The sequence below is a fragment of the Carassius auratus genome, chromosome 10, assembly GCF_003368295.1.
Source record: "Carassius auratus strain Wakin chromosome 10, ASM336829v1, whole genome shotgun sequence".
NCBI lineage: Eukaryota > Metazoa > Chordata > Actinopteri > Cypriniformes > Cyprinidae > Carassius > Carassius auratus.
This window is the reverse complement of record NC_039252.1, coordinates 14481762-14496700: the sequence shown is the minus strand read 5'-3', so window position 1 is coordinate 14496700 and position 14939 is coordinate 14481762. Positions and strand designations below refer to the sequence as shown.

At 34.9% G+C, this 14939-nt stretch overlaps 1 protein-coding gene across 2 annotated transcripts; it reads left to right on the top strand.

The window, feature by feature from the left end:
* Nucleotides 1-5647: 5647 nt before the first annotated feature.
* On the top strand, nucleotides 5648-14923 carry slc1a3b (solute carrier family 1 member 3b). Of its 2 annotated transcripts, XM_026273913.1 has the most exons (9): nucleotides 6715-6895; nucleotides 7121-7258; nucleotides 8838-9042; nucleotides 9127-9169; nucleotides 10448-10716; nucleotides 12100-12333; nucleotides 12419-12613; nucleotides 12699-12833; nucleotides 13256-14923. In XM_026273913.1, exons 1-9 carry the CDS (start codon nucleotides 6715-6717, stop codon nucleotides 13464-13466), a joined length of 1611 nt encoding a protein of 536 aa, XP_026129698.1. In that variant the 3' UTR covers nucleotides 13467-14923. The 2 variants fall into 2 exon arrangements, with proteins under 2 accessions (XP_026129699.1, XP_026129698.1); XM_026273914.1 differs by lacking the exons at nucleotides 12100-12333; nucleotides 12419-12613; nucleotides 12699-12833; nucleotides 13256-14923 and adding an exon at nucleotides 5648-5928 and having other exon boundaries at nucleotides 6649-6895; nucleotides 10448-10720.
* Nucleotides 14924-14939: the final 16 nt, after the last annotated feature.

Here is a 14939-nt window from a genome sequence, read left to right as displayed (position 1 = left end):
TAATTAATGAGGTTTTAATAAAAAATAAATGTCATTATTTGAGAAAATCAGTCATATTATACTCATAAAATTATGGTGGTCTGAATTTTATTGATTTTGGTTCCCTCAACAATACATTCAAAATGAATTGGCTGTACCAATATCTTCTATTTGCAATGTTTTTCTTTAATTTGTTTTTTCACAACTTGTTGGCATTCATTTTCTCTTAATGTGTAAATTATGATATATCATTACTCCCTATCAAACTTTCCGTCTTTCATCGACAGGTTCTCTTTGCATGGGCACTAATTTATAAGCATAACTTTTCACCACAAAGATGTTTTACTTGGAACAATAAGAACATTTTATTCAAGAATAAGTCTCTGCTTTATGATAGTTGGTTAAGTAATGGTTTATTTTTGGTGGAGCAGTTGTTTCATGAGCAAGGTCTTTTGTTCAGGTACTCAGAATTTCTTTCCAAATACCAATAGCCCCAAAATAATTTGCTACAGTTTTGGAAGCCATCCCCTCTGGTTTATGTATGCTATTAAAAAAACTGTAATGGCTCCTCAGTATCTACTGCATCCTCGTCTAATCCTTGTGATACTCCTGTTGGTCGAATTTGTTCAAAAGCCCAGAATTATAAAATACGGTCTTTATTTCTTAAGAATCTGATTTCTGTTCCACCTATGATTTCCTTTAGGAATAATTGTTTGTTAACCTTATCTGGTCTCTACTGCAAAAATTCTTTCTCACAAACAAAGTGAAATAAATGTATTTTAAGCACATACACAGGTTCTACCCTGTAAAGAAGTTTATACAAAGATTTAAATCTGACATTGAGCTTACATGCTCTTTTTTTTCGAATTCTGAAGAAACTGTGGTACACTTATTTTGCTCATGTCACTACACTCAGAAGCTTTGGGAGGATATTGGTGTGTACATATGAAAAATATTATATTTGGCGATTATGATTCCGACCCCACAAATGAAAATTCAGTGCAAATCAGAGTAGATCACTGTTAAGCCTGCCCCCACGAGAGGTTTGTGTCAAAACACTTAACGAAACACTGCAAAGCATAAGTGAAATCTGTGGCAATGACTTCAGAATCCATGATTAGCGAAAACGAATCTTTGAAAAACATTAACAAAGAATAAAGCATATTTGAAGAGCCTGTTAAATTTGTGCGACTGAGTTCATTTTTTTCATTTTCATTGTGTTTTTTGTAATGGCATATTTTTGGTAGTTTCTGGATAAGTTACATTCAGTTTTATAAAGTTACATTAATTTTTATTGGCTCAGTGGTTCATGTAGGTTGTCTACAAACCGGAAGGTTCGGTGGTTCAATCCCCGGCTCCACCTGACCAAGTGTCGAGGTGTCCTTGAGCAAGACATCTAACCCCAGCTTCTCCTGACGAGCTGGATGGCGCCTTGAATGGCTGACACCGCAGTTGGTGTATGAATGAGTGTGTGAATGGGTGAATGTGAGGCAAATTGTAAAGCGCTTTGGATGGCCATGTGGTCTGTTAAAAGTGCTATATAAATGCAGTCCATTTACCATTTACCATTTATATGTGTTTAAATATCTGAAAACTAAAATAAACATGTGGTTAAAAACACTATGCCAGCTAAAGCAGGAAAGCACAGTTTGAATTTGACAGTTATGCGATATCACCGAACATTCGACATCCCATATGTGAGACTGTACCTCTCAAAGGGTTAAAAGTGAAATTAATTTTTTACATTTTATTTGTATATATTTTTTAAAATCTGAACGAACAATCTATTAATGTTAATGAAATGTATGATTTTACTTCATTAAGGTGGATCTGCTTCATATTAGTGCTGTTAACATCTTTAGTTTCTTTTGAGGCTGACTGCTCAATATACCATGAACCACTCCCAAGTGTGTGAACTCGGAAGTGTCTTTTGTTTCCTTTTGATTCTGTTCCCCAAACACCCAGCTCCATGCTTTTGAGTGATTATCTTTCTTTGAACAACATGGTGGTGTGAATATGGTTCTGGGGGAGTGATTGCTCATGGTCACAGTGAGGTCACAGTGAGGTCATGTGAAGGGGGAAATGTCCACTCAAGTTCACCAGAATTAAAGGCATGGAAATTCCCTTTTGACCTCTTTGAATGAATCACAGGAGTGCCAAGAAAAAAAAAAGTTATTAATTTAATTAAATGTAAGAAATAAAATAAATAATAAAAGCATATATAAGAAATAAAATGTTTGTCATAAAATGTATAAATAAATACATAATTAAACATTTAAATGTATTTAGAATTAGTTAATCTAGTTAAATGTTAATCTTTGCCAAATTATAATTTTTTTTGGATCTGTATATATTTAGATATTAACTGGCTTCAGATAGTGGAGAAGATACATGTTTATTTAAACACAAAAAATAACATTTATTAAAATGACATGACAAAAAAAAGTTTATTTGAATTTATTCACATACATTTTCAAATAAATAACTTTTAAATATATTAGTTAAATTTGAGTTAACCTAGTTTGTTCTCAGGAGGATAACGTATTATGCAAAACTATAATTTTTTTGTGATCTGTGTATATTCAGATATTAACTGATATATTAATTAAAATATTATATATTATATACATTTTTATTGAATAAAGATTAGAAGTATAATTTATACCATTTATATACATTTGTAACATTTAATTACATTTACCTAAATAAAAAAGTACAGGAACTATATTGAATTAATCTATTTTGTTTTCAAAACAGACAGAATAATGCAAACAAAAGTTTTTCCAAATTAATCCAAAATCCAAATTAAACGGCTTTGGATTAGTGTAAAACTGTAAACACACTATATTGCAGAACCAACTCTTTTGCATAAAACTCATAACAATAAAGACACAGTGACATATATGGATTATTCTCTTCCTGCTCCCATTTTGATTATCTGGAGTTTTTTCTATATGAAGTTTTGTTTTGTGAGGGCAAAGAGCCTCTTTGCACAAAGCGGCATCCCTGTGGACCTGCTGAATGCATGGTGAATGAGCAGAATCTCTGCTAATGGCTTGAATGGTTGCTGGGTGATAAGCCATTGATGCCGGCAGACACACTGAGTTTGCTCATCACAGTGGGTCTCTAAAGCCCCTCAGCTCACAGAGACGCTGGAAAACCCTTCCTCCTGTCATCCTGGCACTTTTATCTTATGTCAGCGATAGATTATAGCCCACTTTTTGTCTAATTGTGAATAAAATGGTTTCAAAATACATTTAAAAAAACATAGATTTTTTTTCTTTCTCTTAGACAGTAATGCAAACTGAGATGTTTTTGTCTTCTGAGTAAAGACCCTAGTAGGTCTCATATATCTACCATAGACTTTCAGATGAATTTAACCACAAACTAGCTTTGTATTCTTACTGTATATCAATAGTTTCTACAATAATTTCTTGGAGCTTACCAGCAATACCAAGATTTGGGGTTAGAGTAGATCCTAAAAATTTTATTTTGTTTAATTTAACATTTGACGATTTTTAGAACAAATTGTAGAGACTTATAAAATAAATTAAAATAACAATTGGAAAATAAAATATTTGCATTGATATGTATAAAAGGCAAATATAAATAAATAGAAAAAAATAATTAATTAATGTAAATAACATTTATGAAATAAAATATTTGTATTTATTTAAATAAAATGTATAAATGTTATTGGTAGTAATTAATACATTCATTTTGGAACAAAGTGCAGAGATGCAGGATCTCCAATAAATAAATAAATTAATTGCATTTGTAGTTAAATTAAAATTACATTTATGTAATATTAATAATAGCAATATTAGTAGTAATAGTAATATTTAGGCAATCTAGTTTGTCAAGAGAATAAGGTATCATATGCAAGAAAAGAGAACAGATTTTGCAATAGAATTTTATGCAGGTATTTATTCATAAAATCTTCATTGAAAATATTTATAACAATAGTTTAGAAATAAAAGATGCCCTTTATAGTTTTTCACTGGCTCTTTAAAGTTTATTGGTGAGCGTCCAGAGAAAATATGCCTGAAACAAGTGATATCAGATGCTTTGAGTGAGTTCAGCTGTTTCATATGGACTGTAAAAGCGATACCTTCAGGCGCTGTGGCTCTATTCTACTCCATCCAAACTCTCAGACTCAACAAGTTCTGGGAAACCAGTGCACTCACCCAACTGCCCTGCTTCCCCAAAATCTACCAGTCTTCACATTCTCTCTCTCGAAACTGTAAGCAGAAAGGCTGAAAGCGTCTTTTGTGCTTCATCTCTTTTGTCTGCCGGGAAGAGAGACGGAACGGGTGGGTGACGGGGAAGAGGGGGGTTACTGGTCTGGAAGTGTTTGGTCCAAATTACACATTCAAGGCGAGCACTGTTTATGATTACTCTCACAGAGACTGGATAAAAGCAGAGACATTCCAAGAGCCCAGTGAAGAGGACCAACTTATTCTGAGAAAGGACAGAGACCTAGGCCTACATCATAACCTCATTCACATGAACTCAGGCCTGGAGATACATGTAAAACCTTCATGTGCCTCTGGGTCAACGAGCAATCAAATAAAAATGACACCATCAAATGGATAGTTTCAGGCCTGGATACTGATTGGTCAATTCCACATTCCAGACCAGCTCTAAGACACAATATCGCAAACACGGTGAAAACAACTACACTACCATTCAAAAGATTTCTTTAATATAGAAATTAGTGCTTTGGTTCATCAGAGATGCAATTCAATTAATTCAACATTTGTAATGTTACAAATAATGTTTCAAATAAATTACTATTTTTTTAAATCCACCAAAAATATGAAGAAGCACTACTGTTTTAACCAACAATAATAATAAAAATATGATTATTAAGCACCACCAAATCAGCATATTAGAACGATTTCTGAAGAATAATGTGACACTAAAGACTGGAATAATTGCTGAAAATTCATCTTTGCATCACAGGAGTATTTACATTTTTTTAAACATATTAAAATAGACAAGTTATTTTAAAACGTGATTATATTTTACAGTAATACTGTTTTCTACTGTATTTTCTATTAAATGAAATGCAGCCTCAGCTTAACAGACTTCTTTCAAAAATATATACTTTTATATAAAATAAAATTAAAATTAAATATGTTTTTAAAAACATGTCCAAAATATTTTAGGCTATTGGTCACCCTATTTTTATATTTATTGTCCAATAAAATAAAATAAATTATTTTAAGCAATTGGGTTTAAAATGTTAGATTTTATTTCATTTATATTGCTGCGCTGTGAGTCCAAATTAAATGTCCAAAAACATTTTTCACCTGATGTGCGCGAGATGAATGAAACCTTTAATTGGTTTAAATCACTCCAAATGTAAATGACAGAGCGGTGACGTCACCTCCGGGGATGTGAACGGTTCACACACTAGTGAATGAGGGAAGGTCTTTTTGTGGGACCTGTGGGAGAGGTGAGTGAGTGAAAGAACTCTCACCCCACAGGAAGTCCCATCACGAGTGTCATCTGAATAGAAAAAAAAAAACAAACAGCCGAGAGCGTTATTCCTCGCCCTCCAAATCACAGAACGAGTTTATTCTCAACCCCTGGAACCGTCTCTCAGGATTAAATGAGTTCTGAATGCTTAGCGTTGGATGTCACAGAGACACGACTGGGGTAATGGGGTTTTCAAATTGGTATATTCTAACAGTTTCATTTATTTTAATGTGAGAATCAAGCATGAACCCTTCTGCCATTCCATCATTCATGTACTGTACCACCACTGGGCCCCCCTTTGAAGTGTCTCGAGCATCTCCTATTTGGAGTTCACAAGCTCCTCCCCTTCTGAGATCCTGAGCATCAGGAGCTTCTTACTGGTGGAAGGTTATTAAATTCCCAGCATAAACTTTCTAACTCTGATCACTCAGGGCATCTCTCAGCACAAGAGCTCACTGGAAGCAGGTAAGCAGCTCTTCTTCTCTCAGCTACTTGTAGCTATGGATCTTTTTTTTTTTCTGAGCACCATTAACCTGGAAATCAGATTTAATTATAAATGACAGTATTTGGATTCTGTAGAATTTAAATACACATATTTTATGTGGTTCACACTGAATTGATGAACCTCAGCTACAAGCTACAAGATCAAATAACTGTAGCTCTTATGAATTAATTTTTCATTTGTAAAGTAAAAAAAAAAAAATGTATGTGAAATGTAATTGCCTATAAAATGCAATATATAATAATAAAAAAGCTTTCATTTCCATAATATAATTGCATAGAATATATATATTTAAAAAGTGTGTGAATTTATATATATTTTAGTTTTTAGTAATAAAAATCATGCATTTATTTTATCATTTCAAATATTAATTTTTTTTAAATTAGAAATTTTATTGCACGTTATATAGTTTAAATTATAAATATATATCGTTTTAATTCAGTAAAAAAGCTGCCATTTACATGGAATGTCCTTGCATTTATCATATATTTTAAAATAGGCATATAATTATTTATGCATATAAATTAAGTTTTTCCAATGAATTCCCCTACTGCACATTTTTAGGTTGCATTTTGGTTTTCCATTATTTTTTGCTGTCTTTCCCATTTTAACGCAAGGATTTGGGATTTAGATCAGTGGGTGTGCTTGATAGAGTTTGTCTCATTTTTTCTTCTTCTTGTGAGGTTTCTTTTGGGTCACCGGTTCAGCCCAGCTAGTTTGAACGGAGTGTGTTGAGTGACACCACCAGCATGACCAAAAGCACTGGGGAGAAGCCGCGGTCGCGCAATCGCGTGCAGCAGATCCGAGAGGGAATTCACCTGCGTTCCCTAAAGGCGAAGAAGAAAGTGGAGGACATCACTAAAGATGACGTGAAGACCTTTCTGAGAAGAAATGCTTTCGTGCTCTTAACCATTGGAGCTGTGGTCTTTGGTCAGTGCACCTGGTTTAGTGAAATTATTTTTGTTCAGGAAGTTTTCAAGTATGAAAGTTTCCTCTAACCATCTAAAGAAGTCATCTAACCTGAAGTTAGTGTCTTGGTCAAGGACACAAATCTACTGTACAACCTAACAACCTACCACCAGTTTGCTATTTTGACAATGGATGCCTTTAAATGTATGCTTGATTTTTGAAATGCTTTTATTAATTTTTTTTCAGGTATCATGCTGGGTTTTGCTTTGAGGTCATATAAAATGTCATACAGAGAAGTGAAGTATTTCTCCTTTCCTGGTGAGCTATTGATGCGTATGCTGCAGATGCTAGTGCTTCCCCTTCTAATCTCAAGTTTGATTACAGGTATGAGATTTCATTGTTTTGATAAAAAAAAAAGTTTTTGCCAGAAATGTGTCATGCAACAGTCTGACTGTAGATTTTAAATCAAATATGTTACAACGTTCTACAGCAATAACAGAGAACTTAAGTCATAACTGAAAATCTTAACTGTTTATGGAAAGTATAGAAGAAAAGGGGTGGAGCAACTAGGGCATTGTCCCAGGCCATATGATTAAGAAAGTCCAATGAAATCCTCAGTGGTCTAGCTGCTCATTGAGTCTGGGCTGATGGGATCCATCTATAAAAATGTTGTCCCGGGCCCTGACAATTTAACTGACATAGCTGCTTATAATGAAAAGGCAAATAGTGATGTGAGGACATAGTCAAACCAAGTCATTAAAAGAATGAGAACGTGAGAATGACATGGATTTGAAATAGAGGGAGTGGCTTGACTTTTAAAATAATTGTATAGGATGTGAAAGAGAAAAGGGATGAAAGAAGCATAAAGAGGAAGGAAATTAGTGGCCAATTAATGCCAACACAAAGTCACTCAAGAATTAAAATGCCTCCGAATTCAATGCATAAAGTCAATAGGTCTCAGACAATTAGTGACACAGAAAGACTTAACATGCAGCTGACTGAACAGCAATGACGTCACCTTGTTTTTTTGTTGTTTGTTTTTTGTTCAGATCTCATAGCATTACACTGGGCACAATTTTCTGGTTTGTAGACAGTGACCTCTTTATGCTTCTATTAAAAGCAAAAAAATTTAATAAAAATAAATAACAAAATAATAATAATTATTATTTTTGTACTTATTTTTGGGACACTTTATTCTGTAATTGAGGCACACTTGGGTGTGAGAGGGGGCTGTCTTGTTTATTCTCTTCTTTGTTACTGCAAAACATGAGTCATTTCTTTAGTTTGGTACAAGTGCATTGGGAGACTGTTTGCTGTTGCTGTGGAGACATAGAGAGGGTGGCATGACCGCTGAAACACGGAAAGGTGCAGGAATTTCCCAGGCCTGTCCGAGGGTGAGAGAGATGAACGAATGCAGATCAAGAGAGTGAGAGAGCGTGGTCGAGAGAGATGGAGGATGAACAGAGGAAATTGTCAAGTGAGAGGTTGAACTTTAAAAGATGCTGAAGTTTGGGCCCCCAGGAGGACGAGGGGACCAAACAATAGCTGCTTTCTCTTCCTGCTCTGGGGATCAGGGCTGCAGAAAGGCCCCTGACTTGTTCAAAATTCAAACCTTAATTTGTTTTGGCAAGTCAAGTCTTTTTGCTCTATTGACTTCTACAATGATTGCAATTAATCCTAAGAGACTTTTAAAGTCAAGCGATATAGTACTTTTCAGCTAAGTGAAGATTAAGTCATGAATCTTTTGTCTTTCACAACCACCACATATCTTCATGTCTCTACAACATCTGGTGAGATTTTTGCATTTAAAATCTAAGGACAAGACCTGGGCTGCATTTCTCAAAAGCATCATAAGCTTAAATACATGGAGCTGTGATCAACTTAGGCTAACGATGCTTTTGGGAAACACAGCCCCATGGTGTTCTTATAGAAAAAATGCTAAATTTGAATTCTTTCGGTCTAGGTATGGCAGCATTGGACAGACGGGCATCTGGAAAGATGGGCATGCGTGCAGTCATATACTATATGACCACCACTTTCATCGCAGTGTTCATCGGCATCATTATGGTTCTGATTATCCACCCGGGCAAAGGCTCAAAGGATGAATTCGCTAAACAGCAGAAGATCCAGCAGATCAGCCCAGCCGATGCCTTTCTTGACCTCATCAGGTAATGGACAGGTGTAGTCCATCGGTTTCTTCAAAATACTGATATGAACCATTGACTTTATTCATTATACACACTCTTTTGCAGAAACATGTTTCCTCCCAATCTGGTTCAGGCCTGCACTCAACAGGTGAGAATGTTTTTCACATGATCCAGTTATTCAAAATTGTGTGTTTTTTTTTTAAATACCATCTTAGATAATCATAAATATTTATTAAATATTATCTCTCTCTGTTGCACATATAATGAAAGCATCGGTAACAAAAAGGGGGGAAAGTAACAGCATTTTTTGGGGGTGCTAAAATCGTATTTTACTCAAATAAAAAGTTGATTTAATTTAATATAAAAAAAATATTTTACAAGTTATTTTACTGTAACACAATGTCGTTTTTTTATCCGCAAAAAAAAGAAAAAAAAGAAAAACACAATAAAATAAAAATATCTCAAAAAGAAAAAAAAACATTTAATCAACTGTATATAAAATAATGTATAAATTGTATTATTTTCATGTAACTCTAAATTGTGAAACTCTAAAAAGTAAATGTACTCACCAACAGATCAACATCAATCTTTCTGAGGGTAAAGATTTACAAAAATGTGAGGTGCACCATAACAGAAGTTAAAAAAGTTTTATTTGATTATTTCATTGAGTCATAATTACCATTTCTTCATTACAAAAAAAAAATCAATAGAATATTGTATAAAGACTCTCATAGAATAGAATATATGTGCATGGCATAGAATAAGTGGCCATAGATATATAATATTTAGATATATATGTCATAGATATATAATATTTTGAGTGTTATGAAGTTCACAAGCAGTTTGGGGTGAAATTCTAATGTTTTTCTGTTCAGCAGGAAGTCAATTTATCATTAGATTTGATAAGACTTGTTGACATCTCAAAGGACAAAAGCTTAAAATTGATCACTCTTGGATCCGAAATGTTTTTCTGGGAGGCCTTGAATTTATAATTGTACCAGTATCGCTCACAAGTCTTGACAACGTTTCATTTCTCCTCCTGCTGGCCCGAGCCAGTTAACTTAGCATGTAAAGAATAGATATTTTCCACTTAGCATTTTGAGAGTCTGGCTTGAGTTCAATCCACAGCTGTGTTTGGACCGACTGAGAGTTTTGGCAGAGCTGTAATGGTGCCACAGTCGGATATAATGGCACAGAAATGGAAATATAATGACACTGAAGAGCCTGGCAGTGGCTCACAGTCTGTCCGGACACACTCCGCAGGGACACCCTGTAGTCAACCAGATCAAAAAAAAAAAGTGTTTCACAAATATCGAAAAGACTCTTTCTGTAGAACTTTTCTAGCAATCCAAATCCCTACATCTGAAAAAACAAACTGGATTGATCAGATTTTTAAAACTACTTTTCTCCTCTTCTTCTCCTGTAGTTTAAGACGCAATATGGCAAGAGGGTCATTTACGTGAAGGTCATAAACGAATCAATATTCAACCTAACTAACGCTACCCAGGAGATTGCCCAAGAGGAGGTGATCCCTCTCTCGGGCACCACCAGCGGGGTCAATGCCCTTGGGCTGGTGGTGTTCTCAATGTGCTTCGGCTTGATCATTGGGAATATGAAGGAACAGGGACAGGCTCTCAGAGACTTCTTCGACTCCCTCAACGAGGCCATCATGCGACTTGTTGCTATTATTATGTGGTGAGTGATTCCTGACACACAAACAGTGTTGAAAAAGTCAACTAGATTAAAAACTGTGTTGATGTAGCCTAAGGCGGGTTTTCCAACATCCGTTCCTTATTTTAAACATGACTTGACAATAAACTTCAAGAGTGAGTGTAACTTTTGATCAAGTGTTTCCTAAATCGATTTAGCTTTTAATTCTGCTGTTAACCAATATTGAAACATATTTTCTTGGAAATGTGTCATGATTTCCTCAAACATATTAAGCAGAACAACTGTTTTCAACATTGATAAGATCATGAATAAGATCAGCACATGTGACCCTGGACCACAAAACCAGTCATGGGGTATATTTGTAGCAATAGCCAACAATACACTGTATGGCTCAAAATTATACATTTTTCTCTTATGCCAAAAATCATTGGGATATTAAGTTAAGATCATGTTCCATGAAGATATTTTGTACATTTCCTACTGTAAATATATCAAAACTTAATTTTTGATTAGTAATATGCATTGCAAAATTTGAACAACTTTAATTAACTCTTGCACTCTTGCACCCTCAGATTCCAGGTTTTCAAATAGATGTATCTCAGCCAAATATTGTCCATACACCTATGGAAAGCTTATTTATTCAGAAAAAAATAAAACTGACCCTTATGACTGGTTTTGTGATCCAGAGTCACATATTATAATGATTTCTTAAGGGTCATGTGTCACTGTAAACTGGAGTAATAATGCAGAAAATTCAGCTTTACCATCACAGGTATAAATTACATTACAACATATAATCAAATAGAAAAAGGTTGTTTTTAAATTGTAACATTATTCCACGATATTACAGTTTTTACTGTATTTTTATCAGATAAATTCAACCCTGGTGAGTTTTTCTTTCAAAAACATAAAAAAATCTTACAGAGCTTAAACTTTTGAATGAAAGTATGTAAATATGAACCATTATCATTTCAAAACCATAATAAATATTTGTTTTTGTCTCAAATTTATTGGTATTTATTTATTGGAATTCCATTCATGAGGATGACTTGTTTTGTTTTGAAATAACAAAAATCCCCCTCCAGAAGAATAACTACATTTTGGTTGCTTGTCATGTAAGTAACTTACAAAAAGACATTCATTATAATTCACCACACAAACGCCTCATCATAGTTTCACCTTACGATCAAAATAGATGAAGTTCCCGTTTGTCTGGACAGAATTGTGCCCTGTGATCTCATTTTGTGTGACCCTTTTTCATGACCCCTTTTTCATCACATGTGTAATTCATTGATGTTTCGGGAAACCTTATTAACAAGTGCTGCTTCCGTGGTTCAAAATAAAACAGAAATAAGAAACTTGAATGAATGTGAATGTATCTTTAAACACCATTCCCCATATTCCCAGGTATGCACCTATTGGTATCCTCTTTCTGATTGCTGGTAAAATCGTGGAGATGGATGACATCACTCAAATGGGTGGTCAGCTCGGCATGTATACGATTACGGTGATAATCGGCCTCATGATACACGGCATGATCGTTCTGCCGACTTTGTACTTCGTCATCACGCGGAAGAACCCCTTCGTCTTCATCACGGGTTTGCTGCAGGCCCTCATCACAGCTCTTGGTACTTCTTCCAGGTAAATCCGACGATGTCAAGCTCTCAAAATCAGGAATGTTTAACTCTCATTTGACTTTTTCGTGTATTTTGTTTAAAACTCCCAGCTCAGCCACTCTTCCAGTTACCTTCAAATGCCTAGAGGAGAATAACAAAGTCGATAAACGCGTGACTCGATTCGTGCTGCCTGTTGGAGCCACGATCAACATGGATGGAACAGCGCTGTATGAAGCCCTGGCAGCCATCTTTATCGCCCAGGTTAACAACATGGAAATGAACTTCGGGCAGATCATAACCATTAGGTGGGTTATTTTAAAATCGAAGTAATTTGTTAAGAAAACGGAATGAGGTTTCTGAGTGTGATTAATATTGTTTTTAATAATACAGCATCACAGCGACTGCTGCAAGCATCGGGGCGGCCGGCATCCCTCAGGCGGGTCTGGTCACAATGGTTATTGTGCTGACCTCCGTCGGGCTCCCGACCGATGACATCTCCCTCATCATTGCAGTTGATTGGTTCCTGTGAGTGACCCTTTGTAGAATCTTAATTTGATTTGGTTTAAAAGGAAACAATGGCACACTGCAATGGCATGTTGCAAAATAAGGTGTCTGGCACTTTATCTTTCTTGGGACTCGTTTTTTTTTCATTATCAACCCAGGTGACACACTTTTTTGATCTGTTCCCATGAGACTTGCTCCATTTTTTTCCCCTGTGAATTTCATGATAATTCAGTTGGTTTTAGCATAGAAACGTAATTAGGCTAGCCAAATTAATCATTCCAGATAAGTTACACAGCTAAAAGAGTCGGATTTTAAATTAGGATGAACACTGAGATGAAAGTAGGAAACTTTTTTTACAACTAAACAAGTATCGCTGATATTTACTGTCTCAATAAATAGGTTCTTCATTTGCTCTTTCATCCACTTTTCCTTTGCACTTACAGTGATCGACTCCGCACAACAACCAACGTCCTGGGAGACTCTATAGGAGCTGGAATCATAGAGTTCCTGTCCAAAGATGAGCTTCAGCACTGCGATGTGGAGTTGGGGAGCTCAGTCCTGGAGGAGAATGAAGTGAAGAAACCTTATCAGGTGATCCGTCAGGAGAACGAATATGAGAACGAGAAACTGCAAGACAGCGAGACCAAGATGTAGAGGATGCATAATCAAACCCCCAACCAAGGATTTGTTTTGTGTTTGTATATGTACAGTGGCCCTAAAAATATATGAACACTCAAGATACACTTAAAAATATAGGAACGGCATTGCTTTTAATGAGAAAATATCAAACTAAATGGCATTTATTTCAAGGAAATATAGTACAAGTATGGTATTTAAGCATTTGGACACTTTCTGGTTGTCAAACTTGGAATAATATTCATAATTATGGATATGAACTACACTTAACTTCATGCATTCACAAAAATGACTAAAAAAGTGAGATCAGTTTTGAGAAAAGCTATAAGTTGTTGCTTGGTTTGATATTTAGCTCTCTACGGTATGTAATAAAATTCATATGTTTTTGAAGTGTTGATTAAGTGTCCAAATATTTTAGGGGGCATTGTATATGTATATTTACTTTTGATTTTATATATTTCATTTTTTAAAACTTCTTTTGACCTTTTACTGTTATTTTGATTTTGTGCTGTTGTCTCCTGTCTCCAGGTCATACCGATTATTACATTGATTTGACAGGAGAGTTTTACCCTTTTTAAAAAATGTTTCTTTATATTAATAATTAGCTGAAATGTGAATCTATGTGGAGGGCATTGGTATGTTGGTGACAAGTGTTTGTTACATGCGCTATAATACAAGCAGCAAGATTTAAACCGTAAGAGTGTTAAGAATGAGCAGGGTCATGGCTGTACACAGAACTGATTTTAAGCAGAAATGAATGTCAGTAAATTATTCCTCTGATGAACAGACAGAAGTTCATTACACTTTGTTTAATGAACGAGTATGAGGGCAGGAATCCAGGATAAAATACTTTTGGGCTCCGTATATAAAGTGATCATCTAAAAATGGAGTATAGGATAAGCCTATGTCAAACTGTAAATATCAAAAGAAAATGTTTAACTTTGAAGCTGATTTACATATCTTTATGTATGAGAAGACTCAGTGTTTCAGCAGCTATTAAAGCAGACATTTGTGTTTTCTCAGCAGCTCCACTCAACTAATCCTAACACACACATACTTTTATGCATTTATGAGATTTTTTACTGTTTTTTTATTTTGCTATAGTTCATCCACTGACCCTTTTATTGCCATTTGCTAACATTAACGATAAATAGAAATAATATGCAGCTGCTACTGATCATTAATTGTAGGAAAATGGACTTAATGTTTACAGTCCCACGATTGCAATGACATACAGAACTGAGTTATTCTGAAAACTGTAAATCTTTTGAAAATGTGGTAGACACAGGTTGGACTCACATGTAGCCTACTCCGCTGGAAACTGTGATCTTATATTTGTTGGCCTTTTTCATGTTGCTGTATATTTCCTGTCAAGTCCATAAAAAGCAAAATGGGTGATTAGAACCATAGAATAAAGAGCATACGAATGTTGTTTGTTAAATATAGTTTTGAATAAAATGGAGAGTGGCGATGCATTGCGTGAAAATGTTT